General features: G+C 42.0%; 1 protein-coding gene across 7 annotated transcripts in view; it reads left to right on the forward strand.

The window, feature by feature from the left end:
• The window catches only part of golga1 (golgin A1), a 32,349-nt gene that overhangs the window by 3,879 nt on the left and 15,965 nt on the right, over nucleotides 1-12,505 (forward strand). For 4 of the 7 annotated variants that reach the window (XM_087171603.1, XM_087171602.1, XM_087171605.1 and 1 more), the window contains exons 3-10: nucleotides 1,238-1,328; nucleotides 5,983-6,057; nucleotides 7,218-7,315; nucleotides 7,394-7,426; nucleotides 10,617-10,745; nucleotides 10,985-11,154; nucleotides 11,391-11,502; nucleotides 11,605-11,688. In XM_087171603.1, coding sequence (XP_087027729.1) covers nucleotides 1,238-1,328; nucleotides 5,983-6,057; nucleotides 7,218-7,315; nucleotides 7,394-7,426; nucleotides 10,617-10,745; nucleotides 10,985-11,154; nucleotides 11,391-11,502; nucleotides 11,605-11,688 — 792 coding nt within the window. The remainder of the gene's footprint in view (nucleotides 1-1,237; nucleotides 1,329-5,982; nucleotides 6,058-7,217; nucleotides 7,316-7,393; nucleotides 7,427-10,616; nucleotides 10,746-10,984; nucleotides 11,155-11,390; nucleotides 11,503-11,604; nucleotides 11,689-12,505) is intronic. The other 3 variants (XM_087171606.1, XM_087171608.1, XM_087171607.1) reach the window with 3 other exon arrangements.

Below are 12,505 nucleotides of genomic sequence, written 5' to 3' on the forward strand. Positions count from 1 at the left end.
TACTTATGAAATAACTGGAAAGGATGTGTGCTACTGGCCCAAGAAGTATGAGTGCTGTCGACCACATGGTGGTGCTGTAATCAAGGTTCAAAAATCATATTTTCAAAAAGGCCATGCCCCTCACACCATTTGTGTGTGGTTTGTGGTCACACCTTGACCATTAAAGTCAGCCTGGATTGAAAAACAGTAAAATGAATAGCACTTTTAAGTTTAGCAACACCAAATTTGGTATACAGTCTTGGTGGACTGACAGACAAATTTCCATTACAAATAAGCAAGAATGGTCAAAAAACATGGCCAACCAAAATATCTTCACAAAGGGCTTAGCTAATATTGGGCCATAACGCATCAACCATTTGTCCAATCATCATAAAACTTGGTCCATATCTCCGGGGGCCAATACAGTGACGAGGCCTACCGAAGCATTTTGACCCTAACCTCTAGGGGGTGCCATAAATGCCAAACATATATACATGAAAATCTGATGAACAGATTTTCACCAAAATTGGTATACATGTTCTGGAGCCGAGTATTATATAATATATAAAATCTAAAGTGCAATATTAATTATAAACCTTTCGGAATTCTACTTTATCAATACAAAATTGGTATACAGCCCTTGGTGATTGAGAGGCACATTTCTATCACAAATGAGCAAGATCAGTTAAAAAACATGGCCGCCATCTACCAAAATATCTTTAAAGAAGGCGGGGCTTAGTAATATTGGCCATAACTTATTAACCATTTGTTCAATCATCATAAAACTTCGTAGATATCTTCAGGTTGATATGTGGAGCTGGCCGCTGAAAGCATTAATTAGCTAAAATTATGCTTCTCTCAGTTAAGGGCAAAACAGTTGAACCTGCGAATTGCCACTTGCGGCTATAATTATCTATATTATTATATTGCATTGTATTATATCCACATTTTCACACATTAACTCTTTCTGCATCCATTTTTTATATGTTCATTATTCCTGCAGCTCATAAGCCAAACCCCAATGACATGAAATCACAGGACGTATTCAACATCAGTGTAGTCTGACAGCAGAGCATCTGTCTGTGAAGGATAAGCTTCAGGTTCTGGATTTGATATGATTTTTGACAGTTACCAGGTTAGAAGAGTAGCCAGGGATTTTCTTTAACAAGTTACCACTGAAATGCTTTGATGTGTTTCTGTCTGTGACCAGTATCCCCAGTGTCAACTGTAGAATAACACTGTGTGTGCGTGTCTCCAGGCGTCTGATGGCAGCAGCTCCAGGGACGACCTGCCCGCCCAGCTCCTCAGGAGGAACAATCAGATCCGGAAGCTGGAGGCCAAGCTTTCAGGTAGGACACGTTAGGCTGAGTTTAAGCAGCTGACCCCTCTGTGTGTCTGAGTGCACAGGATACATACAAACACACAGCAGGCACAGCACTGGACTAAACACTGGTCCTGATCCTGGACTGTTGCTTTTCCTTCACTTTGTCTTGAGCAAGTCAGTTGCAGTAAGACAGCATCTTTTTGTTAAAGATCAATGTATCAATATATCAGAAATTACTTTTCATTCATACCATCTAAATTCACCAGAGAAATCTGAATGTGTGTTTGCAGTTTCCTCTTCCTTTTTTAAATGTTTTAAACTCTATGAACTGACCAGACTCCAAGTGTTATAAACTGCACCACAGATCAGAGGTCAGTCATGGTAGGAACTGTTATAATTATATTATAATTCATAAACAAATATTATTATCGTCTGTCGTCTCATCGTCTCACAAACAAAATGTCTGAGTACACCTTCAGAGAACTTCTTCAAATTTGGCACAAACATTCACTTGGACTCACACTGATGAAATGACTAGATTTTGGTGGTCAAAGGACGAGGTTACTGTGACTTACTACTTTTGATACAATTTAACACAAATGTTAGACAGTATAAAATAATAAAGTGATGAAATTTTATATTCATAAGGCAGGGCTTAAGGTATTCCAGCACCGTGCCGGATCTCCGGTGTAACGCTGTGAGAGAAAAAATGAAAAGTCAAACACTTGTTATGGATACAGTTTATCATTTTCGAGGTAATAAAGTTCACCTACCAATGGTATGAGAGGAACGCAGCTCTCGCTCTCAACCTAACTAGACACTGAACCTAACAAATTCTACTAGCCAATCAGAAGCAGAGCGGGGCGAGTCTTGGCAACACTGGCAGTGTAGGAACCAGTGGCTTGAAAGAGCTGGGCGCTTGTTTCTGCATGGTGTGCTCGATAAACCTACTAACTGCCACCAGCTGTGGCAGTTAGTAGTGCCTCTCATCATGAATTGGACCCCAGTCATAAAGCTACAACTACGTTACTGGGAGCGACAGTTACGGTTGACACTCAGTCATCAATGACTGACCATGTCTGCAGTCAAAAAATACTCACAATTAATTTGTTTGCAACCCAAAAACAATGAAGAAATAAGTGATTGTGGCCTTCTTGATTTCACTTTAAACTCCAGTTTACCAGTTCTTTAAGCACTTCAATGTTACTGTATTTCTTTTTATCTTCTATATTTATTAATTTTTCATTAACTATTTATTTCCCATTCTTATCTGTTTTTAAGAAGGAAACACTTAAACTTTGCTATAGTATTGCAGTATTGTTTACAGTTTTGTTTTACATTGCACATACTTTTATAGTGAATAGAGAAAAATGGCCCAAAGCACATATTCTACAACCCCAACCAAGAAAATGCTGGGACGATGTGAAAAATGTGAATAAAAAGAACACACAGTAATTTATAAATTTCCCTTAACTTTTATTTCATGGCAGGGAGTATGAACACAAGATAAGTAATTTTTTTTTTTTTTGTTAACATCATTTGATTTGTAAATAAACATCCATTTTTGCCATTTAGGCTTGCAACACGTTTCAAAAAATACCGGGACAGTACAACATTTACCACTTTGTACTGTTCCCACGTCTTTTAACAACACTCAAAACACGTTTAGGGACTGAATTAATCAATTTACTAAGTGTTTCAGGCGTTAGTTTGTCCCATTCTTCCTGCAAACAATGTTTTAGGTGCGCAACAGTTCCGGGTCTTCGTTGACTTTCAAAATGCGCCAAACATTCTCTATAGGAGACAAATCAGGGCTGCAGGCAGGCCAGTCAAGCACCCGCACCCTTTTCTTACGCAGCCATGCCTTTGTTATGGCTGCAGTATACGGTTTGGCATTGTCTTGCTGAAAAATGCATGTGCATCCCTGGAAGAGGTTTTGCCTTGAAGGCAGCATTTGCCCCTCCAAAATCTCTATGTACTTCTCAGCATCGATGGTGCCATCGCAGAAGTGTAAGTTACCCTTGCCGAACGCACTGATACAACCCCATACCATGACAGACCCGGGCTTTTGGTCTTGTAACTGGTAACAGTCCGGATGGTCCTTTTCTTCTTTGGTCCGCAGCACACGCCGTCCATTTTTTCCAAAAAAGATGTGAAAAACCGATTTGTCTGACCACAGTACGCGTTTCCACTGTGCGATGGACCATCCCTGATGTGTCCGAGCCCAGAGAACTCGACAGCGCTTCTGAACACTATTTATGTAGGGTTTCCTTTTCACATAGTACAGGTTTAGCTGGCATTTCCTGATGTAACTACGTACTGTGGTGCTTGAGAGTGATTTCCTGAAGTAGTCCCGAGCATATAGTTATGTCACTTATTGACGAATGACGGTTTTTAATGCAGTGCTGTCTGAGGGCTCAGATATCACGGCCATTCAGTTTAGGCTTGCGTCCTCGGCCTTTGCGCACGGTAATTCCTCCGGACTCCCTGAATCTTTTGACTATGTTATGTACGGTAGAGGAAGAAATACCCAAATCTCTTCCTATCTTTTTTTGAGGAACGTTTTTCTTAAGCAGTTCAACGATTTTTGCCCTCACTTTTTGGGAAACTGGCGATCCTCTTGCCATCTTCGCTCCAAAAGGACCAGGCCTTTCCTGGAAGCTGCTTTTGTAACAAATCATGATTGCAATCACCTGTTGACATCACCTGTTTCAAATCACATCATTATTTAGTAAGAATACATCATTACTACCCATAAACTGCCCCCATCCCAGTATTTTTTGAAACGTGTTGCAAGCCTGAATGGCAAAAATGGATGTTGATTTACAAATCAAATGATGTTGACAAAAAAAAAAAAAACATATCTTGTGTTCATACTCCCTGCCATGAAATAAAAGTTAAGGGGAATTTATAAATTACTGTGTGTGCCTTTTATTCACATTTTTCACATCGTCCCAGCATTTTCTTGGTTGAGGTTGTACATCTGAAAATCTTTTTTTCCAAATTATAATTAAACAATAAATTTTTTTAGATAAATACATTAAACAAGTTTTTCAAAATTGCTTGCACTTTAGAGCTGTTGCATTGTCACTGTTGACATATAGTATTTTTGAATAAATAAATAATAAATAATGTGACCCCTACTACACACTGCTGTTAGTCAGAAACTACTGGTTTAATCTCTAACAATGTGGTGTATTTTAAATGTAACTAGAAAATTCCAGGGAAATTTTGAGTGCCACGGGGGCTACTGCTGGGATAGGGTTAGGGTTAAGGTAAAAAATCTTCTCTGTGTCACTGTAGCGATGACATCACGCAGCTCTTGGCTGTCAGAGGTCAGGTCAGGAGCTGCCGTTGCCATGGCAATGTGAAAATCTGCCCAGAATTTGGCTTCTACATGGCTTCAAATAATTGCAAATTATGAGAAAACCGTTACTTCTTTTCAAAAACCGAAAACACCGTGAGAGACACTGAAGCAAGAAGTTTTTTACAGTCTCTGTTTTATTCAGATATTCCATAAAATGAGTGAGTAAGCGCAGTGCGAAGACAGAGTGAGATTCATTTGGAAAAAAAAGACAATTACATTAGGTTTCAATGAGAGTGAGACAGGTATTGCTGCCGGACTCGGCACCCCCGTTAGACCCTGCCTGTCAAAGTTACATTTTATGAATCCCAACAACTATGTCTACATTTTGAGAAAGAATTATTTGTCTCCTTTTTACGGTTGAGCTTGAGTTAAAAATAAAAATAATGGTTATTTTTTACTGCTTCATGCACTCTAGCCAACTGTCACTCTAACTTTGAAGAAAATGTGATTTGCACTCCTCCTTTGAGTGCTCATAGTTTGAAAAGTTTACGTGTTATGTAAAAACAGTGTGTTTTTGAGAGAGCAGAAGTTTTCCTCCGTTTTATAGTTTGAATCACATTTCTATGTGCAGGTATGAGAGAGCTGGGTGACTCAGAAAAAAGGTGCAATTTTGTAGAAAAAAGGTGAAATTTTGTGGGTTTTTAAAAAAAAATTCCAATGCATTCCTAATGCATTATTTATTCCCAGTATTTTTATTATTTATTCCCTAGAATAAATAGAATTATTATTTATTCCCTAGAATAGCTGAGAGGAGTGCCTCGGAGCTGAGCACCCGTGGCACTAATGAGGAATATTAAAGCTGTAGAGGAGTGCCTTGGAGCTGAGCACCCGTGGCACTAATTAGTAGCTAGTAGTAGCTCAGATATGATGAAACAGCAAAAAGATGTTACACTTAAAGTGTATCATTGTGATGAAAAAATAGTTCAACAATATAAAAAGTTAGTGTGGAGCCTGTCAGCTGATTTTAATCCTCTACTCAGTATAAGAGCTCTTCTTTCCTTTGGGTGGCTTATGTGACTTCCTGAGAAAAGGTTATAGGTTGCACAGTGGCTACATGCCTTTGACCAGTATGGTTTTCTCAGATAAGAAAGTCATTAGTAGTTTTACCTTCCATTATTTCTCAATCATGTTCTCCCTTTTGTTTTCTCCCTCTCCTTTTGTTCACTCTCTCCTGCCTCTCTTTACCGTCATCTGCCTGTTCCTCCTCCTTGTGTGTGTCTGTGTGTGTGTGTGTGTTTGTGTGTGTGTTTGTGTGTGTGTGTGCGTGCGCACTGTTTATACCCCATCCCATCACCCTACTTCCCAACACTAGACTACGCTGAGCAACTACGAATTATGCAGAAGACCAAGGACAAGCTTGAAATTGCATTAGAAAAGCATCAGGATTGTACGTACCCCTACTTGCCTCCCACTTCGCTTCCTCTCTCATCTGTCTGTCACCTGTAGCAACCATCACTTAGCACCTATCGCTTCATCACGACAAGCTTCTGTTTTAGATGCTAGTATGCTGGGCTTTAGAGGTTTGCTTTTGGGAACGCTTTTCCCCTTTGAAAATCCACCCACAGATCTTTTCCACTGATATTTATTCAGCACATTGATTCAGAGGTGTGTGTGCGCACTGCCTTCACTCTGTCTGCTCCACACATGTCCCATAGTGTGATTGTACAGCCATGGCTTTCAGTTTAAGAATTACACACCCATTATTTAAATATTCTTGGGATACACTGGTATTTTTTCATCCTATGATGATTATCTCTGAATTTTAACTGTTCATACTGAACTTGTGGTCTTGAGGTAGAATCCTGGAGATGATCAGATCACTCTGCACGGCACATCTGAATGTGTATAAATACCTTCACTGACACTGGGAATGAAATTAATATTTGATGCTGCTTTTCATTTATCGCCTTTGTCTTTTCATTCACTCTCTCACACACATTCAAAATCAAGATAAGGTGGTGTAGTCACGAAGTATCATAGATGAATGAGCCTCAAACTTTTTTCAGTACGATTAAAATACCAAATGATCGTTTTGTTTCTGAAACGCCTCCAGTGGATAGAGTGATGCAGCTGGATCCAGTGGACATGGAGGGTCATCAGTAGGTTATCAGATGAAGTCCAGCTTCCCTGCTACCCTTCTCATCTTTGTTGGTTGGCTTTTCTCAGGTCTGACTTTAACATGTTAGTTCCTGGTAACGAGCTCTGAGGAGTGAGAGCTGGTTATTGTTGTCATACTTCAGTGTTGTGATGAACGTTACAGCTTCTACAGTCTTTAGGTTTGATCCTCGTTTTTTTCAGGGTGGATTTTCTTCTTAAATATCTTATACATTGTGATGTTGGCGTTTCAGTCCTTATCATTTGCCATGCATTGCTCGTCTCTGCCTGTCTCTGCTTCTGAGATGAACACACTTCTTAATCTGACTCTAACTTTTCACAGCTACTAACGGTGCCACCGTCTGTGCTGTTTGATACTGCTGTTCTCTTCAGCCGCATACAAACTTCTCTGTGGTTTCCTCTCTGTTTCTCTCCTTCACTGTCTTTGCACAGCCTCCATAAAGAAACTCCAGGAGCAGAACGAGTCACACCAGGCCAGCAGAGCCAAAATGGCTGAGGGGATGGCTCTAGCACTGGAGAAGAAGGACCAGGTAAACTCTCTGTCCACCACACACCTCAGTGCTGATGAGTGGCTTGTGTACTTATGTTTTTCTCTTATTTACCTGCAGGAATGGATGGAGAAGATGGCTGATGTGGAAAAGGTGAGTCCTTTCAGTTATATGCTATTTGAAGATTTAAAAATGTGACTTTTTTCCAAACATGGAAGCAAAAGCAGAACAATACTCAAAGTGGCTGTTTGCTGCAGTTCAAATGAATTCTATTGTGTTTGGTTTGTTTGGGCTGGTGTGAATGCTGAAGAACAACCAAACAAAGACCCTGAAAAGGAGCGTGGCTGTTGGTATGGTGTTTGGTGTTGTGAAAGTAAATCCATCCATCAAACCATCCATCCATCCATTATCTTCTGCTTATCTGGGGTCGGAAAAGCAAAGATGCAATTCTGAGGTACCCAAAGAGGACATACTCCTCAAGTCACCTGCGACCTGAGATCCTGTCCATGAATATCACAAACAGGATTGGAGAGAAGGGACAACCTTGGCAGAGTCCGACATTCACTGAAAACCTGTTTAACTTTGTGCCGAGAATGCAAACACGGCTCTGACTTTGGTTATACAGGGCCTGAATAGCTTGTAGCAATGGGCCCGGTACCCCATACATACGGGGAGGGGGACATGGTCATAAGCCTTCTCCAAGTCCACAAAACACATGTAGACTGGCTGGTCAAACTCCCATGCCCCCCTCAGTGCTCTCGCGAGGGTAAAGGGCTGGTCCACTGTTCCACAGCCAGGATGGAATGTGCATTGCTCCTCCTGAATCTGAGGTTTGACGATCAGTCCCAGCCTCCTTTCCAGCACCCTGGAGTTAACTTTCCCAGGGAGGCTGAGAAGTTTGATACCCTGATAATTGGAGCACATCCTCTGGTCCCCTTTTTTATAAATGGGAACCACCAACCTGGTTTGCCACTCCACAGGTACTGTCCCAAACCTCCAGGTGACATTGAAGAGTCATGTCAGCCAAGACAGCCCTCCAATGTCCAGAGCCTTCAGCATCTCAGGGCTGCCGGGGAGCTTCTTAACTTCCTAAGCGACCTCTGCCAGGGTTATTGATGAGACTTCACCCGAATCTTCAGACTCTCCCTCCTCCACAGAGGACATGCTGGCTGGGTTCAGGATCTCCTCAAAGTATTCTTTCCACTGCTTAATGACAGTCCAGGTCAGCAGTTCTCCCTTACTGAACACAGCCTGGTTAAAGCCCTACTTCCCCTTCCTGAGTTGCCGAATGATTTGCCAGAACTTGAGGCCAACCGAAAGTCCTCATTCATAGCTTCCATGAATTCCTCCCACACCTGAGTTTTTGCTTCTGCAACTGCAGAGGCTGCCACCATTTTGGCTACCCCTTAACTATCTGCTGCTTTTGGACACCCCTGGGCCAGCCAAACCCTCAAGGTCTCCATCTGCAGCGGCATCCCTTACCACTGGAGTCCACCAGCGGGTTCTTAGGTTGCTGCCTCAACAGACACCGACTACCTTGAGGCCACAGCTCCCTAACTGCCGCTTCTGCAATAACTTTTAACATGACCCACTCAGACTCCATATCCACAAAAACACGATGAGATGTGAACATTAATTTAAGGAAACTTTTCAGGAAGCTGGGTGTGCTTGGATGTAAAAGAGATAATATTCATCTGTAGAGTTGCCACCTTTTATGTGAAAAAGGTGGCAACTACTTTGGTTTTACTTGACATTACATTATTCACAGCACTTTGAGGACGTAACATGGGACAAATTGGCATTTTATTTTAAAATACGAAACGATCCCGTATTATACGAGATGGGTGGCAGCCTTATTCACCTGTTTGAAGAGCTGCAAAATCAGGTCGCTGTCTCCCTCCGCAGGCAGAAAATCCAGTGCGTTCGTGGTTTCTCCGTCGTTGCCCACATGGGCGTTAAAGTCCCCCACCAGAACTGTAGAGTCCTCAGGTGGAACCCTTTCCAGGATCCCACCCACCAACAGTCACAGCCTTCCTCTCAGCCGCATAGAGGTGACCCTCTTGTTCCTGGGTAGAACTCCCAACACTGCACCGCTCCACCGGGGGTTTGTGAGTATCCCCACACCTGGCGGGCATCTGTCACCCTGGGCAACTCCAGAAAAGGAGAGAGTCCAGCCCCTCTCCAGGGCCCCTGCTATGCGTGGAGGTGAGCCCCAACTATATCTGGTTGGAACTGCTCCACCTCCTGCACCAGCTCAGGCTCCTTCCCCACCAGAGAGGTGACATTCCATGTCCCTATGACCAATCTACAAAACAGGGAGTAAGCATGACCCGACCCCGAAATCCATCCCTAACCTTACCCTTGGGAGACCCTACCAGGGGCTAATGCCCCTGACAACACACCTCCCAGGATCACTGGGAAACATAAAACCCCTCCACCATGTTAAGGTGGCGATTCTCAAAGGGGGTTGTGAAAGACTTAAATTCAAAAGTGAAACTGCGGTTAAATACAACTGATGAGAAATGATCTGCTGATCCAGGCAGGAAGTGACCAGAGGTGTGTTAGATTGTTTCAGTAGTTCTCTCCCAAAAAATCACATGAGATGAGCATAATGAAGCAGCCACACACCACACCACAAAGTGAACATGTCTGTATAATTACTGTAGATAGTGCCTCTTTATGCCTCTTGGCACAAATATTCACCTTGACCCAAGGATGGAATTTGGTGGTTCAAGGTCAAAGGTCAAGATCACTGTGACCTCACAAAACATGTGTTTGGCCAGAATTCATCCACTAATTATGACACAATTTAACTCAAATGTCTATAAGGATAAAATGAAGTGGTCAAAGGTGAATTTAATTGTGACATCATAATGTTCTGTCCATTATTCAACACTGTGACCATGTTTACTGGAACTTGACTGATTGGTGGAGGAAACAACCAACTAACTGAACATGAATGGATTAGAGCAACAAAGAAAAAAAACCTTTGTTTCTTGGTCGAACAAGCAAAGAAATGTGAAAACACACTTAAAGTTGTGTTTACATTCATCCTCAAGCTTTTAAAGTTATATTAAATCCATCATTCTTTACATCAGTGTCTTCTTCTCTGTCTTTGCAGTGCAATGCTGCGTATATTGGTGTGTTACAGCCACCTGTTGTTCAGTGGGATAATGTGACGCCACTGACCATGAATCCGTAATCTGCACTCATCATGTGTGTCAAAACTGGAACTCACTCATAGGAAAACCTGCTACTATGAGTTAAAACGTCCACATTTTAAATGCAGACCTGCCACTGGACAAAGCTGTTGTACATTGGTGTAACTGTTGTGTTTGTTTAGGACAAGGCTGCCCTGTCAGCACGACTAGAGGAGACGATGGAGCAAAGCTTAGCACTCTTCCAGAAAAGAGATGACCTGGATGAACTGGAGGGCTTTCAGCAGCAGGAGCTCGCTAAGGTTAAACACATGGTGCGTACATGTGGAGTTCCTTGGTTGGATTTGAAGCATCTCTTAAAAACAGTAATGCTGTGTGAGATTGAACTGAAACCTTGAAACAAGTTAGGAGAGACAGAAGTGATTTAAAGCCAGTGCAGTATGTGAGCCTCAGTGTGCAGGAGAGTCTATTTTTATGTGTTTGCTGTGTCATGTTATTATAGAAGCTCTTTCTTTAGATCATGGTTTGTTATTTCCTCTTTCATGTTGACCAGCTGCTGAGGAAGGAGGAGCAGCTGAACCAGCAGGAGCTGCAGCTCCAGCAGAAGGAGGCCGAGGTTCAGTCTGCAAAGCGAGGCCTGTCCGAGGCTCGAGGGAAGCTTCAGGCTCTGGAGCAGCAGCACGAGGAGAGCTGCAGACTCAACTCTGAGCTGGAAATAGAGCGGTAAGTCAGCTCCATGTTTGTGATATTATGCCATCATTATGAGTAGTGTAGAGTTGTATAATGACACCTTTTATCACAGCCTTTCACAGTATTTCTGTATTGTCAGATCGATATGCTCTTTAAAGAAATTAATAATTGAATTCATGGAAGAGAAAAAGAAAAAAGGAAATTTGTTATGGTCTGTTTGTAAAAAAAAAAAAAAAAGAGACAAAGTGCATGTGATTTGATTTGTGCAGAGAGGATCTTTTGCTGCTCAGCGAGGAGGCGGAGAAGAAGATAAGTGAGCTGGAGGGACGATGCCAGGAGCTGCAGTCAGTCATCCAGCAGGTCTCTGAAGACTTCCAGAAGGTTGGCTGTTGAACAAGCTGCACCAAACAATTATACTTTAAAAATATTCATAAAAAAACAGAATACAAGAATACAACAAGTTTGTGAAATTTTGTTTTTCAGTCTCAGAGCATGGTGTCAACTTTAAAGATGTCGCTCCATGATCTACAGACCGAACATGATGCCCTGAAGCTGCAGCAGCACAAGGTTAGAACATAATTAAAAAAGTTGAACAAGTAATCATAATAATAATTATTACCACAAGCGGCAATACGCAGGTTCTAGCCATTTTGGGAATCAATTGAGAGAAGAAGCCGAATTTTAGCTAATTAATGCTTTGGCGGGCCTACTCCCCATAACCTGTAGATATCTACCAAGATTTATGATGATCAAACAAATGTTTAACCCATTTATACCGGTTGCTGCGTAGCGCAGCATTGAGTCTCCTGTCGGCTGCTGCGTAGCGCAGCATTGTTGTTAATGACGCATGCAGCATATAAATATGTAAAATATGTATAAATATATCACGAAAATTACGAGGAATCATTAATGCTGCGCTACGCAGCAACTGGCGGGAGGGGCAATGTTGCGCTACGCAGCACCCGCCGGGAGACTCAATGTTGCGCTACGCAGCAACCGCCGGGAGGGGCAATGTTGCGCTACGCAACATCCGGTATAAATAGGTTAATAAGGTATGGCCAATATTAGCTAAGCCCCGCCCTTCGCAAAGACTCTTTGGTCGATGGCGGCCATGTTTTTTTAACCGATCTCGCTCAAAGAAATATGTAATAGAAATATGCGGTATTGATAAAATGAAAATTCGAAAAGTTCTATTCTCTTTACTTTTTTTTAAAATTTCCAGTTATGTGACCAAGTTTTGTGTTTCTCGCTCATTCCAGCTCATGTTAATTTGAGCTGTGGCAGAAGACAGCTAATGATAATTATAGCCGCAAGTGGCAATTTCCGGGTTCTAACCATTCTGCACTCCACTGAGAGAGGCAGGCGAATTTTTAGCTACTTAATG

This window comes from Seriola lalandi, unplaced genomic scaffold, assembly GCF_002814215.2.
Source record: "Seriola lalandi dorsalis isolate HSWRI2012SDOR001 ecotype SW California unplaced genomic scaffold, Sedor1 jcf7180002054883, whole genome shotgun sequence".
Taxonomy (NCBI): Eukaryota; Metazoa; Chordata; class Actinopteri; order Carangiformes; family Carangidae; genus Seriola; species Seriola lalandi.